The sequence below is a fragment of the Herpailurus yagouaroundi genome, unplaced genomic scaffold, assembly GCF_014898765.1.
Source record: "Herpailurus yagouaroundi ecotype Mexico unplaced genomic scaffold, PumYag 182, whole genome shotgun sequence".
Lineage (NCBI taxonomy): Eukaryota > Metazoa > Chordata > Mammalia > Carnivora > Felidae > Herpailurus > Herpailurus yagouaroundi.
The window spans coordinates 5,483,040-5,506,186 of NW_024412413.1; the positions used below are offsets into that span (position 1 = coordinate 5,483,040).

General features: G+C 61.7%; 1 protein-coding gene across 1 annotated transcript; it reads left to right on the plus strand.

Annotated features, from left to right (window-relative positions):
- The first annotated feature begins 1,953 nt into the window (after positions 1-1,953).
- SULT4A1 (sulfotransferase family 4A member 1) lies at positions 1,954-22,785 on the plus strand. The gene is made up of 7 exons (XM_040490603.1): positions 1,954-1,997; positions 6,116-6,275; positions 7,412-7,492; positions 8,001-8,127; positions 12,387-12,481; positions 18,419-18,557; positions 21,244-22,785. Exons 1-7 carry the CDS (start codon positions 1,969-1,971, stop codon positions 21,354-21,356), a joined length of 744 nt encoding a protein of 247 aa, XP_040346537.1. The 5' UTR covers positions 1,954-1,968; the 3' UTR covers positions 21,357-22,785.
- Positions 22,786-23,147: the final 362 nt, after the last annotated feature.

The window sequence follows — 23,147 nt, forward strand, 5'->3', positions numbered from 1 at the left end:
TTGACCCCACAGATGACCGTGAGAATCTGCACGTGCTCAGCTGGGAGAGCCCCCGGGTGGGCATCAGCAGGCCCTGCCCCCCGCATGGCTGCGTCTGGATCATTCTTACCTGCCGTTGGACTCGAACTCACCGAGTCTTCAAGTCTCCAAAACAAAGGACAGAGACCTGTAAAAACCAACAGCAGAAAAAGGAGCTTGGAGGAATCCAGGGCGATGTATAGAGCAGTAGAAAACCTAAAACAGCGGAGCCCCACCCGCATCGTGACCCTCCAGAGCCACCCTGGAGAGCGGAGACAGATGAGCCTTCCCGGAAGAAAGCGACGGCACCAGGAGGGAGCAAGGACGGATCACTAAGGGGCTCTTGGGAAGCTGAGATTTTGAAAACTCAGTTGTGAGCTTTGGATGGTCAAGCGGAGGAAGTAGCCCGGGAAGTAGGAGAAAATTGTTTTGCAAAATGATGGCAAATAGGAGCAAAAAATAAGAAAATTGGAAGTTGTCAGGGGTGCCTGGGTGGCTCAGTCGGTTAAGCATCCGACTCTTGATTTTGCCTCAGGTCATGGTTTCATGATTTGTGGGTTCAAACCCCATGTTGGGCTCCACACTGACAGCGCGGAGCCTGCTTGGGATTCTCTCTCTCTCCCCCTCTCTCTCTCCGCCTCTTTCTCACGCTCTATGTCTATAAAAATAAAAAAACCAAAAAAAAAAAAAAAAAAAAGGTAAGATCTTGGAGTTCCAGAAAAACAACAGTGTGTGTAAGAGAGAAGACTATGGAACCTGGGATGTCCAGAGCTTGAGGGCATGAGCTGGAGAGCCCCCGAGTGTCTGATACGACAAGTGGGTGAAAGCAGGCCGGAGGCCCTGTGGAGTCTCAGCAGGAAGAGGAGGCCTTAGTCTCCAGAGCCAGAACAGGGCACGTTCAAAGGCGCGGGACCCAGGACCTCAACGTTCTCACCGTGCTGTCTGTCGCACGTCTGGGGCAAACGCTCTCCAGCCCGGAATTCTGTGCGCAGCCAAGCTTCCGGTCATGAGCAAGGTGGGCACGGATGCTTGTCCTGCTCGGTCCCCAACTCAGGCAGCAGCCGGAGGCGGGCTCAGCCAGTGCGTGGGAAGACGGCAGGGAGGGCACACGGATTAAGGACGAGGTGCACCGGCCCGAGGAGATCCAGGAGGACGCTCGTGGAGAGCGGAGGGGGCAGCGGAATTGGCAGGACTGAGAGCGTCCCAGGGGGCTTGCCACAGAGTCCCGGAAAGAATCACCAATGGCTGCGGGGAAAGCGAAGCAAGCAAGCGAAGGCAGTGATTTACTCTGGGAAAGTCGACGTCCTGTGTAAGAAAGTCAGTGTGACCATGATACAGTGTGTGTCGAGCAGAACACTCCGTTAAACTCTAGGGAAGACCGAAAATCATGCTGCGGCCACACTGGGAGGAGGGAAGCTTGTGAGCGAACTTGGCCAGGGCCTGTCCTCATCAGTTGAAAATCAGTAGACCCCGGAAATCGCACAGATCGTGAGAGAGCTGTCTAAGCACATTGGGCATTTGAGGGTAAAAGAACCAGCCGAGGGTTTGCTCTCGGTGGGACTGGGGCGGGGAGGAGAACTGGATTTTCTGTTACTCGTCTTCCGGTGTCCTGTGACTTTTTAGACCAGTGTGCGTCTGACCTTCGGAAGTGATGAAAGTGACAATAAAAGAAGGCCCCGGTGGTTTGGGGCCCAGGCCCGATCGGTTCTCACCAGAGTGCCGGTTCCTTCTGTCCCTAGAGTTCGGGTGGGAATTTTGATGGGCTCCACCCCCCGCGTTGTGACAGGCGGGCCCTCGATTCCTGGGGAGTCCCGCCCACAACGCCAGACACTTCCTAGGGGTCTGGCCCCAGAGGTCCAGCGTCAGAGCGCACCTCTGCCGTGCGAGCCGCGGTTTGGCTGGGATCAGCAGAAGCGCTTCTGGAAAGGATCGCGTCCAGTTGACTCGAAAATGGAGCTGTTGGGAAGCGTGTGGCTCGTGTCACTCCCCGGGAAGGCCACGCCGCCCGGCCGGCCCTCCCGGGTGTCTGGTCTGGAAGCCTGGCTCTCCTCTGCCTCACCTTGGGCCTGCTGGCCGTCAGCCTGCCCCTGCTACGGGGCTCCTCCCGTGCTCGCCTCCCTCACAGGCCTCAGACCACAGGAGGATGGTTGGGGGTGCCGAGGCCCCACCCCACCCCTGCCTGCGCTCGTCCATTTCGGCCCGGTGGCTGCCGGAGCGGAGCAGTGCCTTCTCCCCCATTTCCCTGCAGGCTACAGGCTGGGCTTCAACAGGGCTGGCTTTGCCTTCGTGTCTGCTGGGCGTGCTCGGAGGCCACGGTGGTGGAGGGGGGGATTCCGTGGCCTTGTTGGTGCAGGAGTGAGCTGTAGCGGTCGCCCAGGGCGTGGTTTCGACAAGAGGGGCCTGACAGCTTGTGTCCCTTGTCGGGACGAGGGTGGCCTGGGTGGGCAGGAGGCTGTGCAGTGTCCTCGTGTGGGAGTGGCCCTGGTGAGCGGAGCCTGTCGTGGTGCTGGGAGCTCGGAGAGATCTTCATTTGCCTTGAGGTTCTCTGGCCTGGAGGAGGTCACCTTGTGGCCCTGACCCCGACCATCCCGTGAAGAAGAGAGGGGTGTTGCCCTGTTTTTCCAGGGGGGAGGAGCAGGGACTCCCCGGGCCGGCTCTCCGTGCAGGCTTCTTGAATGAATAGAGGGAAGTGTGGGGGAATAGCCCTCGGGTGGCCACCACCAGATCCCAAGTGAGGACTGTGGGCTAATCCCTTGTGGGAGACACGTGGCTCCACTGAGGGGGTGTCCCAGAGCGGGGGAAGGCGCTCCGAGCCGGGGTGCCCAGGCCGGGAGGGTCTCAGGGGAGAGCCCACCTGGGTCTGGAGGATGTGTGGGTGAAGACCAGTCCCGTTTCCCAGGTGGGTGGGGGCGACTTTAGAGCGGCTTCGTTCCGTCGTCCAGGCCCGTGTGCTTAGGAGTGTGATGGGAGTGCGGTCGGTGGAGTGACGACCCCCGAAGTATCCACGTCCTAACCCGCGAACCTGTGGGTATTTCGCCTTACGTGGAGGGGGAGGACGGAGGTTGCCAGAGCCGCCCTTCGGGTGGGAGATCGTTCTGGATTATCTGAGGGAGCTCCGTGTGTGCACTGGGATGCCTGGCAGAGGAGGCAGGAGGCGGGGTGAAGCAGTGTGGCTCCAGCTGGACAGGGGGAGCGCTGACGTCCTGATTTGAGCCCAGCGAGGCCTGTGTTGGCCTTCTGACCTCCGGAGTCGCGGGACGGTAACTGTCGTTTGAAGCCACGGCGGCCGTCGAAACTAATACATAACTAAAACGTGTTCTCTGTCCTCGCAAGACCGCCGGACGCACCAGGGCACCAGGTGTAGTAGGACAGAGGGACGGGGTGCTGTGGGGTTGGGGGAGGGCTGCAGATGAGATAGGGGTGTCCGAGAAGGCTTCTGGGACCAGTGGCCCAAATGAAGACCAAGTCTAGGCTGGTCAGGCAGAAGGGCAGCCTGGTGAAGCTGGGGCCACGAGGGTGCTGAGCTCTGGAGGGGGCTGGAAGGCCCGGCCACAGTCCGGCGTGCCAGGGGGTAGAGGGAGGAGAAGGGCCCAGGGGGGCCGCTCCCCAGGAGCCGAGAGCCACGGGGACACGGCAGGTGGAAGGGTCACTGCAGCCGTGGTGGCCGGGAAAGTGGGTGGAGGGGCCTGCGGGGCTCCTGCTGACGTCCGGGGCCCTGCTGGGTGGTGGGACCTCCGGTGGTGGCAGTGGACATGGAGAGGACGGGCAGCAGGGAGAGGCGTGCGTGCCACTGGTGCCCGGCCGGACCCTTGTGGACGGTAGAGCCTGAGTTTGGTCTTCGGGAAGGGGCTTATGAGAGGGGTGTCTGGAACCACGTGTGACTGGCCAGTGTCGTCGTTGCCGTCCTCTCTAGCTGGGGTTTCCTGTGACCGTTCCGTCCCCCCTTGCCAGCTGGCTCTGGCCCTGGAGAGGCCAGGGTCGGCCCGCTGACCGTGTCCTATGTGCCGGGAGGCGCGCAGCGTGGCCCCCCGTAGCTGGTGCTGAGGCCTAGGAAAGGCCAGGCCCAGTTGCTTGACCGGGAAGTGGACGAGGAGGGGCTGGAGGGGCCCCTGGGGACAGGCCAGCGGGGAGGCAGGTGCAGGGCCTCCTCCGGCTCCGAGGTGGCCAGCCTTCCCGAGTCGGTATTTAGGGAGGCGGGATGGGGCTTCGGGGACTGATTCGTCAGTGGTAACGTGCGGAGGACGTCTGTCCGGGCCCTGGCCTGTGGGGGCACTAAAAATGGGTCCTGAAGATGCCACTGGGAGAGGCCCGTTTGGGGAACTGTGCCCACGCTGATTTCTAAGGGCGTGGACTCCCCGGTGCAGGTGCCCTGGGCTGTCGGGTGAACGGGCCTCACCAGGAGGAATGGGGTGGGTGCCACACACCAGCTGTGTGACCCGGGGCACGGTTTGGCCTCAGGTTCCTCATCTGTAGGTGGGGGTGATGGTCCCCCCCCTTTCGGGTTGGTGGGAGGATCCTGTGGGTTAAGAGGTGAAGTTACTTCTGTGTGAATTTAAAAAGCCACCGCACTGTTTTCTTCAGTGCCTTTGCTCCGAAGCTGCTTCCTCTGGGAAGTCTTCCTTGACCAAGCTGTCCTCTTCTGATCGCTCAGCAGCCAGCGTTTGTCCGTCCCTTCAGAAGATGTAAATTCAGGGGTGCCTGGGTGGCGCAGTCGGTTAAGCGTCCGACTTCAACCAGGTCACGATCTTGCGCTCCGTGAGTTCGAGCCCCGCGTCGGGCTCTGGGCTGATGGCTCAGAGCCTGGAGCCTGTTTCCGATTCTGTGTCTCCCTCTCTCTCTGCCCCTCCCCCGTTCATGCTCTGTCTCTCTCTCTGTGTCCCAAAAATAAATAAAAACATTGAAAAAAAAAAAAAAAAAAAGAAGATGTGAATTCAGCACGGCCAGGTGCCGGCTCTCCTGGTGCAGCAAAGCTCCGTGTCTTTATGGTGGGGGGGAGGGGCCCTTAAAGGAACGCGCAGACTGTCCCGGGGCGTGGCGCGGCACGGGGACGGGGGCCATGTGGGAGCGTTAGACGTGGCCGGTCAGGGAGCCCTCACCCCCGGAGGACCTGTGGGAGGGAGGAAGGAAGGGGCTGCAGGCAGGCGCCTTGCAGGTGCAGACAGTGGGGTGGGCTTGGCACGCTCCGACCTGCCAGGAGGCCAGTAGGAGCTCAGTGGACCGAGAGCGGGGGTGGGAGGGGGCACAGAGTGCCGAGGGCAGGCCTGCAGGCCGTGGGGAAGACTTTACCCCGAGGAGATGGGAGGCCCCCCCGGAGGGCCTTGGCGGTGGTGGGGTGGGGGGGGTGCCGTCTGACATCCAGGCTGGAATGGTCGTTCTCCTTTGTTGAGCAGGGGGAGGGTGGGAGCCAGCCCAGGTGAGTGGGGCCGAAGCAGAGAGCGATGGGGGCTCTGGAGGTGCCCCCGGGGGCGAAGGGCCAGCTCTTCACTCACCTTGGTGGCAGAACCCGAGGGGCGCAGAGGCCCGAGCAGGGGCAGCAGGCGGGCTGGCCGTCTGCTGCGGGGCCGCCCGTCCCGGGGAGGCGACGGGCGGTGGGTGTTCCTGGGTTGACAGACGGGAGTGGGGGTGCGTGTGGGGCTGGCTTCGGTGGGGGGACGGCATGAGGCCCTCTGGGGAGTGCAGGCAGGGGTGTGAGGCAGTGCTCTCGGCAGTCAGCGTTTCAGGGTGGGGGGATGGGGAGCGGGCAGCAGGCCGATTCCGCCAGAGTAAGACGACCACGGTCTTGAGGAGAGGCACCGGCCCGCTGTGTTTGTCTCTTCTGAGAGGTCAGGTGGGATCGTGATGGGATAGCCTTGGGCTCGCCGGGGACCCGGAGCTGAGAGCCCGTGCAGAGTGGGGTCCGCACACGGGGGCCAGAAGAGGCACCCGGAGCCACCTTTCTCCCAGGGGTTACCCCGTCCGTGCTGGCGCTCTTGCTTGCCTGTCCTGCCTGTTCCTGGGCGTCCTGCTCACCGGGGCTCTGCCCTTGGTGGCCACGTGTGCGGTCTTGGGCAGCAGGTGCGGCCTGGGGAGCGGGGCTGGCCCTCGGGCTTCCTCTGAGCACCGCCCCCTGGGCTTCTCTCCCTCCAGGCACCAGCTTGCTGCAGGAGGTGGTCTACTTGGTGAGCCAGGGGGCCGACCCTGATGAGATCGGCTTGATGAACATCGATGAGCAGCTCCCGGTCCTGGAGTACCCGCAGCCGGGCCTGGACATCATCAAGGTACTCTCTGGGCCAGCAGCGCCCAGGCCCTGGGGCTCCCTGGGGTCCCCGAGTGACAGTTGCTCCTGAGGGGCTCAGGGGGCCCATGGCTGGGGGGAGAGGGGACAGCCAGGACAGACTGAGGCCCGAGCCCGAGGTAGGCGGTGACGGTGAGGTTGGAGCGGTGGGTGTCGTGGGTGACTTCGAGGTAGAAAGGGGGCTCCCCAGCGTGGCTCACCCCGTCTGTTGGGGGAGTGGAGGAGGTAGCCCGAAGTGCAGTCTATCCTAGTGCTCCGATGGAGCCTCCCTTCCTGTCCGTCACCTCTCAGCCCAGACCACGGTTCCTGCGTGGACTGCCCATCCGTTCTCCCTCCAGACGAGCATTCTGAAATACAGCTCCGAGGGTGCGCCCCGCCCTCCTCTCACTGCTCTCCGAGTAAAGTCCAGAGTCCTGTGGGAGCCGGTCTCTGCCTGCACCCTGGCCTCCCGTGCTCACGCAGCTGCCCCGGGGCGTCTGCACCCCAGTGTTGGCCACACGGATCCAACCCGTGTCGACTCCTCTGTGGAGCCCTTCTGTAGCGCCGTGCCCACCACCTGCGGGGCCCTGCCTTTGACCCTGGCGTGCAGCCGAGGACAAAACGGACAAGGCTGTCATGACCCTCCGAGGATTTGCATTCTAGTGAGGGAGACCAGAGGGGAGGAAGAGCAAGGACCTGGGGTTTTATGGCGATACCGTATAGGGCACAAGGTGGGACAGCACACAGGACGGCAGGCGCCTCTGGGGGATGGCTGAGTAAGGTCCCAAGAGAGGAGCCACGCGGGCACGCTGGGACGGGCAGCAGGGAGCGTGGGCCTGGCACATTCCGGGAGCAGCAGGAAGGCCCGATGCTGATGTGACTGGTCCAGCAGGCGCCCCTGGGCACCTCGGCCTCCTGCTTCCTCTCTGCCCTTCACGGCCCAGGCAGGCCCTCTGAGCAGACCCCTGTGCCCGTGATAGCTTGGCTCACGCTGTGGGTGCCCGAGGACAGGGACCACGTCTCGTCCGGTCTGGAGGGTGGCCACATGTCGGGTGAGAAGTTTGTCAGGTGCGCTGCTGGTCCTGAGGCGGGTGAGCAGCCGTGTGTCCTCTGAACGCTATTCCCTCTGACCCTCTGCAGGAGCTGACGTCGCCTCGCCTCATCAAGAGTCACCTCCCCTACCGCTTCCTGCCCTCCGATCTCCACAATGGCGATTCTAAGGTAACCCTCCTGCCCCCACTCCTGGCGGAGCCCCCAGCAAGCAGAGACCGCCGTCCCGTAGGGCTCAGGTCCCAGTCCTGAGTTCCCAGAGGCCCAGGCGTGCTACGACGCGGTGGAGGCCAGCTTTGAGCTCCTGTCCCTAGCGTTTTATCCGTGGTTCTCATTTAGGCTTTTCCTCACAGCGGAACGTGGGCTTGACCAGCCTGGGTCCAGCCTTGGTCCCGTGAGGCCGAGGACCCTCGGCCGCGTTCACGGTCTCTGACTTTCCTCACTTTCTTGGTGTGCTCCGTCCGTGACACTTCTGATTCTCATCAGCAGTGTCCGGACCGGCCTGGTTCTGCCCTCCAGTCCCTTTGGAGTCATGGTACAGGATGGAAACGTAACACGGATGCCGTTGCAGGGGGAGGGTGTCCTCGGCTGGAGCGGGGCTGATCTTGGGGTGGGGGTGGGGCGTCTGTGCGGTGGCTCCGAGGAGCAGCGACCGAGCCGTCCCTCCCTCCCGCCGCAGGTCATATACATGGCTCGGAACCCCAAGGACCTGGTGGTGTCCTACTACCAGTTCCACCGCTCCCTGCGGACCATGAGCTACCGGGGCACTTTCCAGGAGTTCTGCCGGAGGTTCATGAACGACAAGCGTAAGTGTGTCGGCCGGTGCCATCAGTGGCTCCCTCGTTGCCCGTGCACGCGTGTGCCTCGTGCACGATGCCCCCGGTCCCCACGATAACCGCGTGGGTTGGGCCTGCTTTCCTGCCCACGGGCGGAGGAGCGGGGCCGGGGTGGGGGAAGCTCACCAGGGCGGCAGCCGGGGCTTCCAGCTCAGAACCCCGTCTCTCTCAGCACGTCGTTGGCGTCCCGAGAAGTTCCCCAGGTAAAAGCGTTTCTCTTCCTGCCGGGATTTTGAACAGTAGAAACGGAGGCCCAGATAGTCCTGCTGTCGGGGACAGAGGCCCGAGTGGGGACTGTGGCTTCGTGGACCTTCAGCTGCCCTGGAGGATGGGGCAGGCAGGCTTGGGCCCCCGGCTCCCGGCTGTGTGACCGGGGCCTGCTTTGGGTTAAGGGCAGGCCGTGCTCTGTACAGGAGCTCGTCTGGGGAGGGAGGAGTCAAGCTGGGGGGCCCAGCTTGCCAGGGGCCCTTCTATATGTCCCCCCCCCACTCCCCGGGGCGGGAGAGCCCGGGCCACACCCACTGCACTGGGGCCTTGTCCGTGGAGTCGGCAGCCCTGCCCGAGGTGGCTCTCCTGTTGCCGTCCGTGGCCTCTCGGGGGACCCTTCCGGGACCAAGGGCGGGAGTTCAGTGCGGGTTTGCACCCGGAAGGCTGGAGATGGGCCACATCAGTACTTCAGTTAGATCCGGGCCCAGACGATTCCATACCCGAGTCTGAAGATACACTTCTCATTTTATTTCCCGTCTCCCGTCTCAGCGCTCAGCCTCGCTGTCCGCTTGCGTGGCCCAGTCGGAGGTTCCGCACTGAGATTATGGGACAAGACCAGGGTGAGGTGCACGGGGGAAATCAGGAATGTCGTGTCCCAAATAAGTCCCGGGCAGCTGAACCGGAGCTCCCTCCCAAGCCTCTTGGAAGGCCGGCCCCTCGTGGGTGCAGTGGAGCACACGTGGCCCTCGGTGCCCGGAGCCTGGAGCCCGGAGCTGCTCGGAATCTGCTCCAGCTCTGCTGGGGGTGGGCGCGGGGGAGGTGGCCACTGCACTTGCCCCAAAGTCCCTGGAGTCCACGAAAGACCCTCTGCCCAGCCTCCTCCCCCGCCCCCCCCCCCCCCCCGGCCTGCCTGCTGTCTGGCTCAGGTCCTTACGGTCTGCCAGGCGTTTGGAGTAAGCCATTTAGTGTGGTTTCCAAACCACGTCCTTAAGTCCCAGCATGTTCCGCTGCCTCTAGAGAAGCAGCCACCCGCATGGCGACAGCGTCCCGTGGACAGGCGTCCACCAGCTTCTGACTGCCACCTGGTGTCGGTCTTAAATTAGCTCCTGCTTGGGCCAGGGCGGTTAAAAGTTACCCCGATACAGGTGTTCCCGAGTTTTAAAGGTCACGGCCCGGCCCGACACTGCAGTTCAAGGCCACACACAGTTGCTGCGATCCCACCAGAGTCTCCCGCCACGTGTACTTAGCCCCCCAACGTCCTCTCTGTTCTCCCATTGCTGGCAGCCCTCGCACCTCATCTGGGGCCCTCGGAGGCTTGCGCTGTCCTCTCTGTGTGAGGTTCCAAAGAATTTGAAGAATACAGTGCAGAAGAAGCCATGGCCGGGCACTGTTTGCTGATAGAGTGACCTTAGAGGACCTGCTTCCAGAGCCCTGCGTACGGGTGTTGAGGCTTGTGCACTCGGGGTGGGGGTGCCTGGGGCCGCGTGCCAGGCGACGGAGCGTGGAGGCCCGTCCCGCGGGCAGGGTCACTCACGCAGAGTGGGGACAGCGAGCTGCCCTTCTCCCAGCTGATCTGCTTGGATGAGCACGTTGACTTCCAGGAATGGAGGGAACCTGGTGCAGAGAGGCAGAGGGGTGCCCTGGTGGAGCTTCCTTCCCGGGGTGGCACAGCCCGGGTGGGAAGAGCAGTGTCCCCGCCGTCAGGGTCTGCCCCCTCTCTGCCCCCGCTAACCGGGGCTGGGAGAGACACAGGCATGTGCTGTCCTTGTGATCATCGGCCCTGTGTGAGTGACCGCTGTCCTCACCGTCCCCACGTCACCCCCCATGGGCATTGCTTGCCTGTTCTGCAACTTTTCTCGCACAGCCCCTTGGGATGACAGGGATTTTTCTTGCCTTCTCTGTTCATGACTGTTGGACTCCTGCTCTGTCCCCGGACTCAGGTCACCTGAACTGTGTGCCAGCGCGGGCAGTGACCCGGGAGGCGGGTTCTCCTCTCGGGGCCCCCGTGCTTATTATTAGCCCGTTGGTGAGTTGGTCCTTGTTCCCTTCTCTGGACTCTGCCTCGTCCTCTCGAGTGGGAAGGCTGGCCTGCCTTTTAAGGCCGGCCTAGCTGTGTATGGGGTGGGCGGGATGTGCCGGGCTGGCCGTGGGAGGCATGCCGGGGGGACCCCGGGCCCAGCAGCTAGACCTCTGCAGTGAGGAGACCGAGGCCCTAGCGGGCTAGGATTTAACCCACGGTGGGTCCCTAACAAGGCCTTTTGGCTGAATCCAAGTTCGTTTTGTTCTGTCATCTCTGCCTCTAACCCCGACCCCTGCCGGAGCCCCTGGGAAAAGCCCAAGCTTTTCCCTTGGGATCTGGGCCTTCGGGCCACCCCTCAGTGACCCCTGACGGACTCCAGCTCCCTCCCGGACGCTCTTCAAGTGTGGGGCCAGGCTGCTGCTGTGCTGCCACCTGCTGGCGAGACGGCAGACTGACGTCATGGCCCCGGGCTGGCTGGGCATGGCAGGAATGGGTTTTCCCAGCCTGTCACGCACTTAAATCCATGAGGTTTTCTGCAACGTGGGGGGTGGAGGCTGCGTTCCTGCTTGAGGTGTGACTCTGACAGGGACAGGAGCAGTCCCCTGCCAACCCCTGGCCTCCGTGTCCCTCGGCAGTCCCAGTCTGCGCGGGACCAGAGGGAACAAGTCGGTGCTTTCCCCCCAACAGGCCCTGGGGCCGCGAGCATTACGTGGGTGTTCTCGCGGTGCTGGCTGCTGGCTGCCCTATAGGTCCTGTTGTCACCCCGCTTGTGGAGGGCGAGGCTCAGAAAGGCTAAGCGGCCTGCCCCGGTCACACAGCCGGCGTGGGATCTGAGAGGCCGGGCCGCCTCACCTGGGGCGTGTCCTTTGCCATTCCGCTGTGCCCCCTCTGTCCCGTCTGACTTTGTGCTCTGAGCCACCTTGATGGCCTTCCTGTCCTTACACCTTTAAGTCCATTCACAGCGCTAATGCACCCTCCCGGGTCTGTCCCCAAGGGGGACGGGGCCCCTCGTGTCACAGTGCCGCCCTCCCAGTGTCGGTCACTCGTATCTTCGCCGCCAGTCTTCTTGGTGACTCCAGACAGGCTGGGAGCAATTTGAGCCCAAGAAGCGGGATCCACAGGCCCAGTGTTTGTGGGATGGATGGGCACCCGGGGGGGCGGGGGGGGGGCAGGGCTACGGGCAGTGTGGCCAGCGCTCCTGGCTCGCGCCTAGCACCTGGCCGGGCTGCTCTTTGGTGCCTGGCAGGGCCCCGAGTTCTCTGGCTGAGGCCTTCCTCCATTTAACACGGAAGGCCCCCGGGAAGACTCGTCTCGCTGAGGGAGCGGGTGAGGATCCGTGGTGTTTATACAGAACATTTCGAAGCAGTGGGGCCGCACGGACTGGCAGCCGCCCCCCACCTGCCCATGTGGCAAACCAAAGCCCTGAGGGGTGTGGAAAGCGCGGGGGCTGTGGTGTGGGGCGTGGGCCTCGTGTGTCAGCGCACGCCGCCCCTCCTGCTCCCGGCGACTTCCTGGTTCTGCCCGGCATTGTGCCTGTGGCCCTCTGGCCTGGCGGGGCCTCGCGCTCGGCTCTTAGAGCTGTCTGTACTTTGTCCTGCCCCCGGCGGAACCGACCGGCCCCGTGTCTCCGTCGCGCCGGGCGTGGCTCCCTTCCTGGTGACCTCGTGTTAAACAGAAACTCGTGGGAGCCCGGTAGCGTCCTTCCCGCTGCTGAGCAGAGGCTTTGCCCCTGGCGGTCAGGTCTTCAGGGCGTCCGGGGGTGGGGGAGGGGAGGGGCCGAGGACCGTTGGCAGGAGAGACTGGCACACAAAGCCGGGGGTCTGGGGGAAGGGGCTCACCCGGGGGACTGCCCCCGGAGCTGAGAGCTCGTTCTCCCCTTCCTGGACCACAGCTGTTGGCCAGTAAGGGCGGAACCTCCCGGAAGGCAGGGAGCCAGGCCACCCCACCTGTGCACGGTGGTTCCCCCTGGGCTGTGATCTCACCTGTCCCCTTGTCTCCGCAGTGGGTTACGGCTCCTGGTTTGAGCACGTGCAGGAGTTCTGGGAGCACCGCATGGACTCGAACGTGCTTTTCCTCAAGTATGAAGACATGCACCGGGTGAGTGCTGGGCGGGCAGCTGCCACGGGCTTGGCGCCTTCCGCCCCTGGGCTCCTGCCGCAGGAGCCCGCCTGCCCCTTGAACGCCGTGGCGGCCGTGACCGGAGCGTGCGGCCCGGCCTCTCCGAGACCCCCAGCTTCTGGGCGAAGGGACTCCCGTGTTCCAGGTGTGCCCGGAATCCTGGCGGCCGGTCTCCAGGCCGGTCTCCTCGTCCCCCAGGCCCGGGCCCCATGGGCAGTTTCCGGGTTGGACGGCGTGCACTTCAGAAAGCCCCGTCCGTGATTTGCCTGCCGTGGCCGGGGGAGCAGGGTGACGGCCAGACTCGCCCTGCTGCCTCCTGGCACCCGCTCCACAGGTGACTGGGGGAGAAGGACTGAGACGGCAGAGCCCGAATTTCTCGTCTCTCGTGGCCTGATTGCCCCAGAGGGGCAGCGCTCAGATGGCTGACACGGCGGCTCCCAGGGCGAGGGCTTCTGAGTGCCCGACTCCGGGTGTGGAGGAGGAAATGGCACTAGGTGGTTGTTGCCTGAACGTTCCGGGCTGCGCCGTGGCGTGGGAACGGTTGAAGGCGAGATGTGCCTGTGCCCTGGAGGGCTCGCCGAACGGAAGGAGGGCCTGCCGTGTCACGCGTCACGTAGTCATGTGTCGCATCATCGCTTCCATTAACGTTTTTAATGGCCTTACCGTGTGCTGAGTTTCATCGAAAGTTCTTTGCACGTGCGTTGGCTCACTTAATTCTAGAACGCCGTTATCCTCTCTGCTGGGGCCGCATCGTCTCCGGAGGGACGTTTGGACGGCTCCCCTTTCTTAGGACGGACGAAAGGCGAGCCTGCCCTAAGCCCCTTCCCTCTCTGGCTCCTCTGCTCCGCTTTGCCGCAGGTCCCCTCACAGTTGTCACCCCTCCTGAGCCCGCTCTGGCTGGGCTCGCCCCTGTACCCCCACGCTGCTCTGTCAGGGTCACCTGTGGCCGCCACACAGCTCAGTCCCGCGGTCTCCGTCCACGTTGTCCCGCGTGACCTCCTGGCAGCAGGTGATAGGCGTTCGCCCCCTCCCCCTGGCACTCAGGACGCCCCACGGTCCCACGTCCCTGGCTGCTGTCTTCCCGGGTGCTCGGTGGTACGCCCGGGCCTCGGGCCTCAGGCTGGGCTCTCGTCTCTTGCCATCTCTGCTCCCTCCCCCGGTGACTGCCCGCCAGACATGGACCCTCCCCGCCCTCGCTCTCCCCTGGCCACCCCTGCACCTTTCTCCCTGAAGGGCTGCCTGGGGAGTCTCACCAGAGTGCAGGTTTCCCCTCAAATCCTCCGCAGCTCCTCTGTGCGAGATCGTGGCGGCCAGGTCCATGTGTGTCCCCGAGGTGAAAGTCGTGAGTCACCCTTAACTTCTGACTTCGTCTTGCACCTCGTGTCCCTCTTCCCAATCCTGTGGCCTCTCTTTTCCCAATATGCCCCTATCTGACCACTCGGCCCCCAGTCTCCGTGGTCCAGGTCAGCATCACTCCAGCCTAGGTCATCACTCGCGCGGCCTCCCGGGCGGCCTCCCTGTGTCCCCCAGGCCCGCGCCCTGTGTGACTGCAGCACGGCGGCTGCTCTGACGGTGCGCACGCCGGTCAGATTGTGCTCCTCCGGCCGCACGTCACTCTGGGAGCAGGTCAGGTCTCACTCAGCGGCCCGGTGCCTGGGCGTCTGGCTCCACACTGGCTGCTTGTTCTTGCCACCTGCGGGGCCGGCTTCTGTTTCAGGGGCTTTGTTTGCTGTGGCCCTGCCTGGAACGTTGTCCGATCCCCCGCCTGCGTGGGTCGCTCCCTCACTTCTTTGGGTCTCTGTTGCCATTGGTGACGCTTCCCCCGATGCCCTCTTGAATCGGCCTCTCCCCATCCACAGCGTCCGCCCTTTCACCCCGTGCTTTGTCACCTGTGTCTGTGTTTTGCTCACCGTCTCCCCTACCAGAGTGAGCTCCACCGGGGCTGGGAGTTTCGGTGCCTGTTTCTGCTTTTACGTCCGTGCCTGATGCGTGACAGTTCTCAGGACGCATTTGTGGATGGAAACGTGGTCTTCGCGGCAGAAGCCCTTCCTCCTTGTTAAGAAGCCGGAGGCCCAGGGATCGAGGGGCTCGCCTGGGGTGGGCTGCCGCAGGCCCTGTGAGGGGACGGTGAGCGAGTGAGCGAGCCTGGGAGGGCGGCTCCAGGCAGAGCAGCCCGGTGTCCTGACCAAGGCCACGGCTCAGGCGAAAGAGTTCATGTGGAGAGTCCACGTGGTTCCTGGTGGTGGGGATGGGGACAGGCACTGGGAGGGGACTCCGTGACACTAGGTAAGGTAGGCAGGGCACGGTGTGGAACTTGGCCTTGATCCTACAGAGATCTGACTGGAAACACGGAAGGAGGAGCAGGCTCTGCATGAAGAGGGCAGCTCGCTTTTGGCCTTGTTGAACTTGAGGGGACCGTAGGACGGCCAGCAGGGATGCCACGAGCAGGAGGCCATGTGACTCGAGCTCAAGAAGGGGGACAGGTGGTGTGGGGCCCTCGTGAGTCCTGCCTCCAGTGTCTGTGCCCTCCTGCAGCCTCCCATGCCGACACCGGGCCGGGCCACGCGAATTTGGAGGCCTGGCTGGGCACGCCGCTCTCAGGAGCTGGGGGAGGGCTCACGTGCCGAGCTGGCCCTCGTAGACTTCGCGTGGGATGCCCGAGCGTCCCACTGGCGACGCGGGGGGAGAAGAATGGTGGCCCAGCCGCCAGCCCTGCCTGACCACCAGACGTGAGCAAGGCCGTCACGCGTCTCCCAGGCCCAGGGGTCTACGGATGGCTGCAGGCCCGGGAGGGGGGCCTCCGGGAGCCAACTCCCTCCTCTCCCTGGTGCGGACCTGGGTGTGGGCGTGGGACCCGCTCTTGTCAAGGCCTGTCCGGGCCCCGTAAGCCGGGAGATGAGACCGCTCCTCTGTCACAGGGTTATAAGAGGATCACAGGCGGCATCGTCTTCGAGCAGGGCCTGACGCACGGGAGGTCAGTAGCACTCGGCGAATGTCCGTCATTGTTCTTTTTTCACATCTTAGGGAGGTGTAGTGCATACGGTCCAGTATACAAATCATATGTCCACAGCTTGATAGATTTTTTTTATGCACGTACATCTGTGTAATCGTCACCTAGATCGGGATCCAGAACATTCTAGCTTTTTCCAGTCAACACCTCTGCTTCCCGTTGGTGACCAGTCTTCTATCTCTGTTGGTTCTGGTTAATTCTGCTTGTTTTTGAGCCTCCCATGAACGGAGTCCTGTGGCACATACGCGGGTGTCTGCCTTCTTTTGCTCAGCGTAACGCTTTGAGCTTCGGCAGTGCCTCGTGGGGCGGGCTGGTTCTCCGTTGGTGCGGTTTTCCGTTGCGGCAGGGACACGCCAGACGCCACAACTCGTTTCGCCATCCAGTGTTGCCGGGAGATCGGGTTGCTTCCATTTGCAGTGGTTAGGAATAATAACGTCCCGTGAACGTGCTTGTGTCTCGGCAGACAGAAGCTTTCTTTTCCCCTGGGCACTGACCCGGCGGGGGGGGGGGGGCGCGGCCACTAGGCATGCCGGTTCCACGGGGTGTTTCGCGCCCGCCTGTACCATGGGCGTGCACTCCCACACCACAGGCCTGGTGTGCAAGGAGAAACCCCGAGCCCGTTCAGCTGCGTGCACACGCACAAGGGCCCGGACAGCGGCTTCCCGGAGCCTCAGGTGACTCCGCAGTGAGTAACTTGACCATTATTTTAGTTACTAAACCATGACGGAATGGGACGTAGCACATACATAACTTAGCAGCTACACCACAGACCTGTGCCTGGCTTCTCTGGCTTCGTTCCAGGCCCTGAAAGGTGAGGGTTCCTGCCGTGCCTTACTGGCCTCCTCAGCAAGAAGCTCAGACCCCCAGCCCTGCCTGCACCCCTCTCAGCTGGGACTCACATTCCCAATGCCAGAGGAACCAAATGGCATTTACTGTGGCCAAGGGCCTCACTTTTTTTTTTTAAATGTTTTTATTTTATTTTTGAGACAGAGCACGAGTGGGGGTGGAGTAGAGAGAGGGAGACCCAGAATCTGAAGCAGGCTCCAGGCTCCGAGCTGTCAGCACAGAGCCTGATGTGGGGCTCGAACTCACGAGCTGTGAGATCATGACCTGAGGTGAAGCTGGACGCTCGACCGACTGAGCCACCCAGGCGTCCCCCAAGGGCCTCACTTCTACCGCTTACTCTTTTTTCAGAAACCTCAGTAAGGGTCTGGATGTCTCTAATAGAGATTAGAGAACTGTCACATTTTTAGGAATTCACGTTGTTTGCATCTTACGGCAAAAAAAATACCCCAGGTGCACGTCATCGGGCTCCAGGAGTGTGGACGGGCCTGGCGTGTTCTCGTCTTGGGTGGGAATACTTAGCAGCCGAGCTCTCTCTGCCCTGTGCGCTCCCCCAGGGGCTTCTGCGTCTCCCCCCGGCGCTGGGGGCTGTGCCCGTGAGCCGGACGCCCAGCCGGCTGCCCCAGCGTGTCAACCCACAAATCCTGCCGTCGTCATCTGCGGGGTGGTCTCACCAGCCACAGGTGAGGAGTCTCGACTGTGACCGGCGGACCAGACACGCTAATTCACAGACGGGCGGTGAGCTCCGGAAGCCCTGCCAGCCGTCCAGAGCTGGCCCACGGTGGGGACGCTGCCTGCCCGCATGGCTCGGTCTCATAACCGGGGAGCAGGCTCGTGGCAGGCGGCCGCACCTTCCTCCACCGGGTGGATGTTGTCCCCACCGGGATTCTGCCGAGTCCCTCTCCTGTGGTGTCTCCCCTGAGGGCCTGCTGTCTCTAATCTCCGTTGTTGTTTTTTTCCTTTTAGTTAGAGCTACCGCGTGGCAGGGCAAGTGAGGGGAGCTCTTTCTAGTCCGTTTCCTTCTCACGTCTCGTGTGCTCCGATCCTGGCCGAGCCCTGCACACGGGGCTTGGAGCCGAGTGTCGGAGCCCCTGCCTGGTTGGAGCCCCTTCCCCGGGGGTCAGCTGGGAGGGCAGGACGCAGGGCCCAGTGGGGAATACCCTGGGAATCCGGAGAGGAGCTGACACTCAATCCAGCTCTCCCAGAACCCTTTCTTTCTTTAAGGTTTACAAAATACCGCGTCAAAGAAATTTAATGGGTTTCTTTATCCAGGCCTTCTCAGAGGCCTTAATGTGGTGATGCTTTATAAACCATCAAGGAGGCAACAGCCTCCAGCATTTTCCTAACTCGGGACCTGGACGCTGGCAGAGTCTGGAGACTGCCTGGTGACAGGTCAGGGTCCTGGTCGCATTTGGCCGTGCACAGATTGAGACTATGCGGTGCCTTGGTATTTCCCGGGGAGACAGTGGCAGTGGTGGGGAGGGGCTCTGTGTGCCCCTCCGGAGACCCAGGCTGTGTCACTAACAGTGTCACTGTCCAGAAGTGAGGAGCGTTGGGGCCGGAGATGGGCTTCCGTCCATGGAGTCGAGCGTAACTGAATCTTTACTCCAAGCCAGCTCCTCCTGCCTGGCGAGGGGGGCTGGCCCTGGGGCCTGTCTGGGGGCCATAGATGCCACCTTGTTCTCCCAGCTGATTCCAGCTGATTGCGTGGACGGAAGGGGAAGGGGAGAGTCTGCTGGTCTGGCTCCTGGCACGGTTCTGAACTGAGTTTTCCTGTCTTGCTGCTGTTTTAAAATGACCACTGCGATACCAGGACCTCGCGTCTGCTCCAGGTGCCCCAGACGACTGGGGTTCGAGTTCCGGCTCGGCCCCTTGAGAGCCAGGCACCCTCGGGCAATCTCTTAACCTGGCTTTAACTTCCAGACCAGGCCAACATCAGGTTTGTGTCAACGACTAAGTTAGGAAGTGTGAACAGAGCACCTGGTGAGTGACCGGCCCAGAGCGCTCGGTCAGCAAAGGCGCTGCCTCTGACGGGCCCCCTGCTCTCTGCTCTTGTATTCCAGGACCTGGTGACGATGGTGGAGCAGCTGGCCAGATTCCTGGGGGTGTCCTGTGACAAGGCGCAGCTGGAGGCCCTGAGCGAGCACTGCCACCAGCTGGTGGACCAGTGCTGCAACGCCGAGGCCCTGCCCGTGGGCCGGGGTACGCACGCGGCCCCTCCCCCCTGCCCCCCACGTCAGCGTCCTCTGCCCTGGGCCACGTTTCTCCAGAGCCCTCTGCTCCGTGAGGGCCAGAAGGCCATCCGAAAGCCGGCTGCTGTGGATGGAGCCCCGCGGGGCCCTCCGCTGGCATTTGCCTTGTAGCCGTGCGGGTGGCCTTTTAGGTCACGGGGAGAAGGCTGGGATGTCCTGGGCTTTGTGGGTGGACGTTTCAGGCAGACGCCTTCCCAGACACCCCGCCCAGCAGAGCCCGGGAGGGGCTCGGGGCTGTGAAGTTTCGAAGCTCGGGGCCCGCGGATGGGCCCTCCGTCCCCGCGGTGGGTGCTGGTGCTGCGCGGGCTTCTCGGAGGCCGGCGCTCGCTCCTGGCACAGAGCTGGCTCTCGGGCCTGAAGCACCTCGAGGCGGAGGACACAGTCCAGGCAGGAGCCCTCTCCGGGTCCGCCCCGGCTGCTGTCTGTCCTTCAAGGCTCATGATATTTGAAGCCACCTGACCGTGGAGAACTCGGGCATTAAAATAAATGCCCTGTCCCCCGGTTGGTGGCCGTGGCCACGGCAGCCACCCTCTTGGCAAGTGTGAATTGCCCGTGACGCTGGGTGCCGCAGACCTGCCTCTGGTTCCCAGCTGGGTGAATTCAGAGCGTCCGCAGGTGACGGAATGTTCCAGGGGCCGGCCCGGAAGTGCGGCCGGAGCCAGCTGCGCATCTTGGACGCTCAGGCCTACCTGGGCTGGCGCCGCGGGCCGGACGCCGTGGCGCGTCCTGCGGAGGGGCCCCTCCAGCTTTGTGCCCTTCCTCTAGACCGGGGCGGCCCGAGGCGGCCGTTCTCAAGGTCAGGCGGGGAGTGCCCTCCTGTAAAGGCAGAGCAGTCGACCGAAACCGCAGTGCCTCGCAGATTATTTCCCTGGCTGCATCTTCACAAATATTTATTATTTAAAATTTATTTGCTCTTTTTTTAGTTTTGCTTTTGCTGTGTTTTGTTATCCTTGGATGTGACCTTCTCCAAAATACCCCTTTTGGTTCGTTTGCGTGGTAACGAAGTGGCGAGAACATACTGCGTGCCCATATGCTCCTTCTGATGTGTTTGCTTTATCATTGTTTACCTTGGTTTTGCTTTATTTCAGTTCTTTGATTTTGTTTTCTTTTAGCACATTGCCTCTTTGCTCAGAAGACCTCCTTGCGTTGGTGAGAACGTAGGGCTTGAGCAGACAGCTGCGTTGCTTAAATTTGATTCATATCACAGCATATATTGCACTGTCTTGATTCCAAACCCTAAACCAGGTGGGTGACTCCTTTGATGAGCTCTCAGCTGCCTCAGCTGAGAAAAATAATCGTGGAAAAATATATTTACAGTGTCGCTGGTCTAGAAGCTTCTAATTTTGTCCCTTAGGTATCATTAGAGGGTAGCAAGAACAGCCTCTCCCGTTTGGTTTTTTTTTTCCCTCGCCGACACTGATGTCTGATTTTGCATTACCGACGAGAAAAATCCTCGTCGTGGCAGATCTATTGGCTCAGCGTTTGCGGGCTTGCAGTTTCATACTTGAGGTCCTGCCAGGACAGGGGCTTCTGTTGTAACCGAGCTAACGAAGTCTATTTGCTGGAGACGGTCAGAGCTCCCATCTCAGAGATGCTGACGCGGAAAGGAATTCTAAATGAGCATTTCTGTCCCCCGAGGCTGTGTTACTCCAAAGCATGATGGCAGTGCCCCGGTGACGGCCTTCACGGCCCCTGGAGATGGGGGCTTAGAACCCCCCACTCCTGCCGCCCTCCCGGTCACCGCTCACATTTGACCAGACCAGCCGAAGATTTTGCAGTTCACGAGGGAAGGGAGTTCAGTGGCTTCGGGGAGGCATTTTGGGCTCTCTTTCCCCGAAGCCTTCATGAGTGAACGGGTAGCCCGTACCTGCTCGTTGGTCGGCGGGCTCCGTGCCCCTGCACGCCTGCCAGGAAAGGTCTTGTGTTTTGATCGAGCCCCTGCCTGAGCCGGAGCAGCAAAGAGCGGCTGGAGATCGCCCGCGACCCACGCGGGGCTGAGTGGGCGAAGCACACACTCAGCGTCTAGTTGTGCAAGTGCGTTTCCAGTGGGGTCTTCTGATCCCTTTAAGTTCCTCCCCGAGGTTGCAAGGGCGGGCTTCTCAAAATCTTCACCCTTGACCCAGCCAGGAGGCCTCCTGCTCACCATGAAAGGTTCTGTCTTTTTGGATGATTTTTTTTTTTTTTTTCCCTTTTTAAATTCTCCACAAGCAAATGCCACCTTGGCGGAGCTGTCGAGCCGAGTGAATGATGCTGGCACAGAGGACCCAAGTCCACACGATGCCTAGAGCAGCAGATCTGCTCCCCGGAGACTGTCTGTCCTCCAGGGTGTTGTGAATCCCCCGCCCTGTGCCTGGGTGCTGGGCATCCGCCAGGGAACAGGGGCAGAGGTCTTGCTTGCGAGCCTCAGCTCTGCGTATCTGTGCCCGTGGGCCCCACCCAGCAGGGAAGGGACACCAGGATGACCAGCCTCAGGGAAACGGGTTCAGGTGGCCTGTCCTGCCCCCGCTAGGCCAAGCTCAGAAGGGTCCAGAAATAGATCTGGAACCTTCCAGAACCATTTCCAAGGCTCCCTTTGGTTCGGTATCTGGCCCGGCGGCGAGTGAATTCAGTACACTCTGCTCTCGTTTGTGTTGCAGGAAGAGTCGGGCTGTGGAAGGACATCTTCACTGTCTCCATGAACGAGAAGTTTGACTTGGTGTACAAACAGAAGATGGGGAAGTGTGACCTGACGTTTGACTTTTATTTATAATCACGGCGACGGCAAACTTGCATGCTCACAGCACCCAGACACTCTACTAGCTAAAAGTCCCGTATGCACTCATTTGTTCCTTGCTGGACGAACTCCGGAAGCAGCGTGAGGCCGGGGGGAGGGAGGGAACGGCGGAGACGCCGGAGGAAGAGGGGGCCCTGCTTCCCCTCCGGAGCAGCCGCGTCGCCTTTGGGCTTTGAAGTCTCTCCGTGTCCGACCACAAGCGTTGTAAAGCTGGCGGTTCTGACGGCCTGTATCATAAGTATAGAGTCTGTAACATACGCAGCTAGAACGTCTGCCTTTTACAACCCCACATTATTTATTGTATTTTATAGAGCTTTTCACTTGGAAATCTAAATAAATGTCAGTAAACCAAATAGAAGTTCATTTCCGAGGGGACTCAGGAGCGAGCCACACCCAAATGGTAGGAAGATCTCAGGGTTGACTCTTTATTTTTGTAGTTCTGTTCTGTATGGCACAGCCGTTCTGTTCTCACCCGGTTCGGAGGTGAAGACACAGGAGGAGTTGGGTGTGTGGGGGCCGCTGCTCCTTTCGATGAGTTCAGTGCTCTGTAACCTTCCTGAAACAAAGCAGAGACCGTCCGCTCGGCGTCTGCAGGGAGGATGGACCTCTGCCAGGGACTCCCAGCGGGTGGCCTCAGACACCCGATACGGAGGAACCAGCGGAACGTTCCTTGAGGGAACCTGCCGGGGAGGCCGGCCGACGGGCTCTCACGCGGTGACCGGACAACCTGCCGCAGAGACCGAGCGTACGTGGAGTCTGAGTTTTCCTTCCACGAACTCTCGTTCCCTGAGGCAGAGACCTCTTTATGCTGGCGAGCAGATGCTCCATAGTAAGTTCCTCAGGCTCGCTCATCGGTCAGTCTGTTCTGTGTGCACCCGAGGCTCCCGGCCCCGGGAGAGCCACTTTGCAGGTTCAACGCCCTGTTTCACTCAGACTGGTTGGCCGCCTCGCCTTTGCACCCCAGTATACCTGCGGGCGCACGGCCTTTGCGCCCCAGTGTATCTGCGGGAGCACAGGTGATGTCTCCACCGCCCCACCCCTTGCTTTGTCGTCTGGCCCGCATCTGGCTGGGGAAGCAATGTCACGCGTCGGGACTGGGGTCGTCTTGGAAGTTTGCGTGGCCGGCAGGCGCCCCCGGGGGTGGCCGGAGGGTCGCCACCACGTGTGAGGGTCTCTGTGCTGTGTTGCCGTCTTGGAAGAGGTGCAGACACACGCCGGTGTTTTATGCGGCATTGCATGGTGGGCTTGGCTGCGCCTTTTCTGTGTATCTGTGAGGGAGGCTGCTTTCTGTGAAATTTCCTTTCTATTTTTCTATTTTTAGTACTGTATGGATATTACTGAGCACCACACATGATCTGTCTGTGCTTGCTTGCATCTTTAATAAAGACACGTCCCATGCCTCGTGTTGAGCGCGTGCTGATGAGTGCAGAGGGGTAGCCTTCCAGGGCAGTCGCGACTGTGAGCCCCACTGACACCCGGTCCCCGGGGTTGGCCGCCGAGGGTCTCAGACCCACGCTGGTTTGGCTGTTTCTCTCCGCTCTAGACCTTCCAGGCGGTGAATCTCCCCGCGCTATTTGTCCGGTCACCTTTGGCATTACTTACGGGCCGAAAGGAGGGCTGGGGAAAAGGAGATCGGGGTGTGTGGGGCCTGCCCGGGGAGACCCCGTGTTTCACGCGGCGCACGGCGGTGTGTTGAGACCAACCCGGCTGATTGCACTCGACCACCACACTCGACCGCTTTGAATTCCAGAGCCTGCCTTCCTGATT

Excerpts from the sequence above, each read along its gene's own strand:
- SULT4A1 (XM_040490603.1), top strand. The coding sequence starts at position 1,969 with ATGGAGCTGTTGGGAAGCGTGTGGCTCGT. Across the intron at positions 8,128-12,386 it reads GAGGTTCATGAACGACAAGC|TGGGTTACGGCTCCTGGTTT; the intron begins GTAAGTGTGTCG and ends TTGTCTCCGCAG. Across the intron at positions 12,482-18,418 it reads AGTATGAAGACATGCACCGG|GACCTGGTGACGATGGTGGA; the intron begins GTGAGTGCTGGG and ends CTTGTATTCCAG.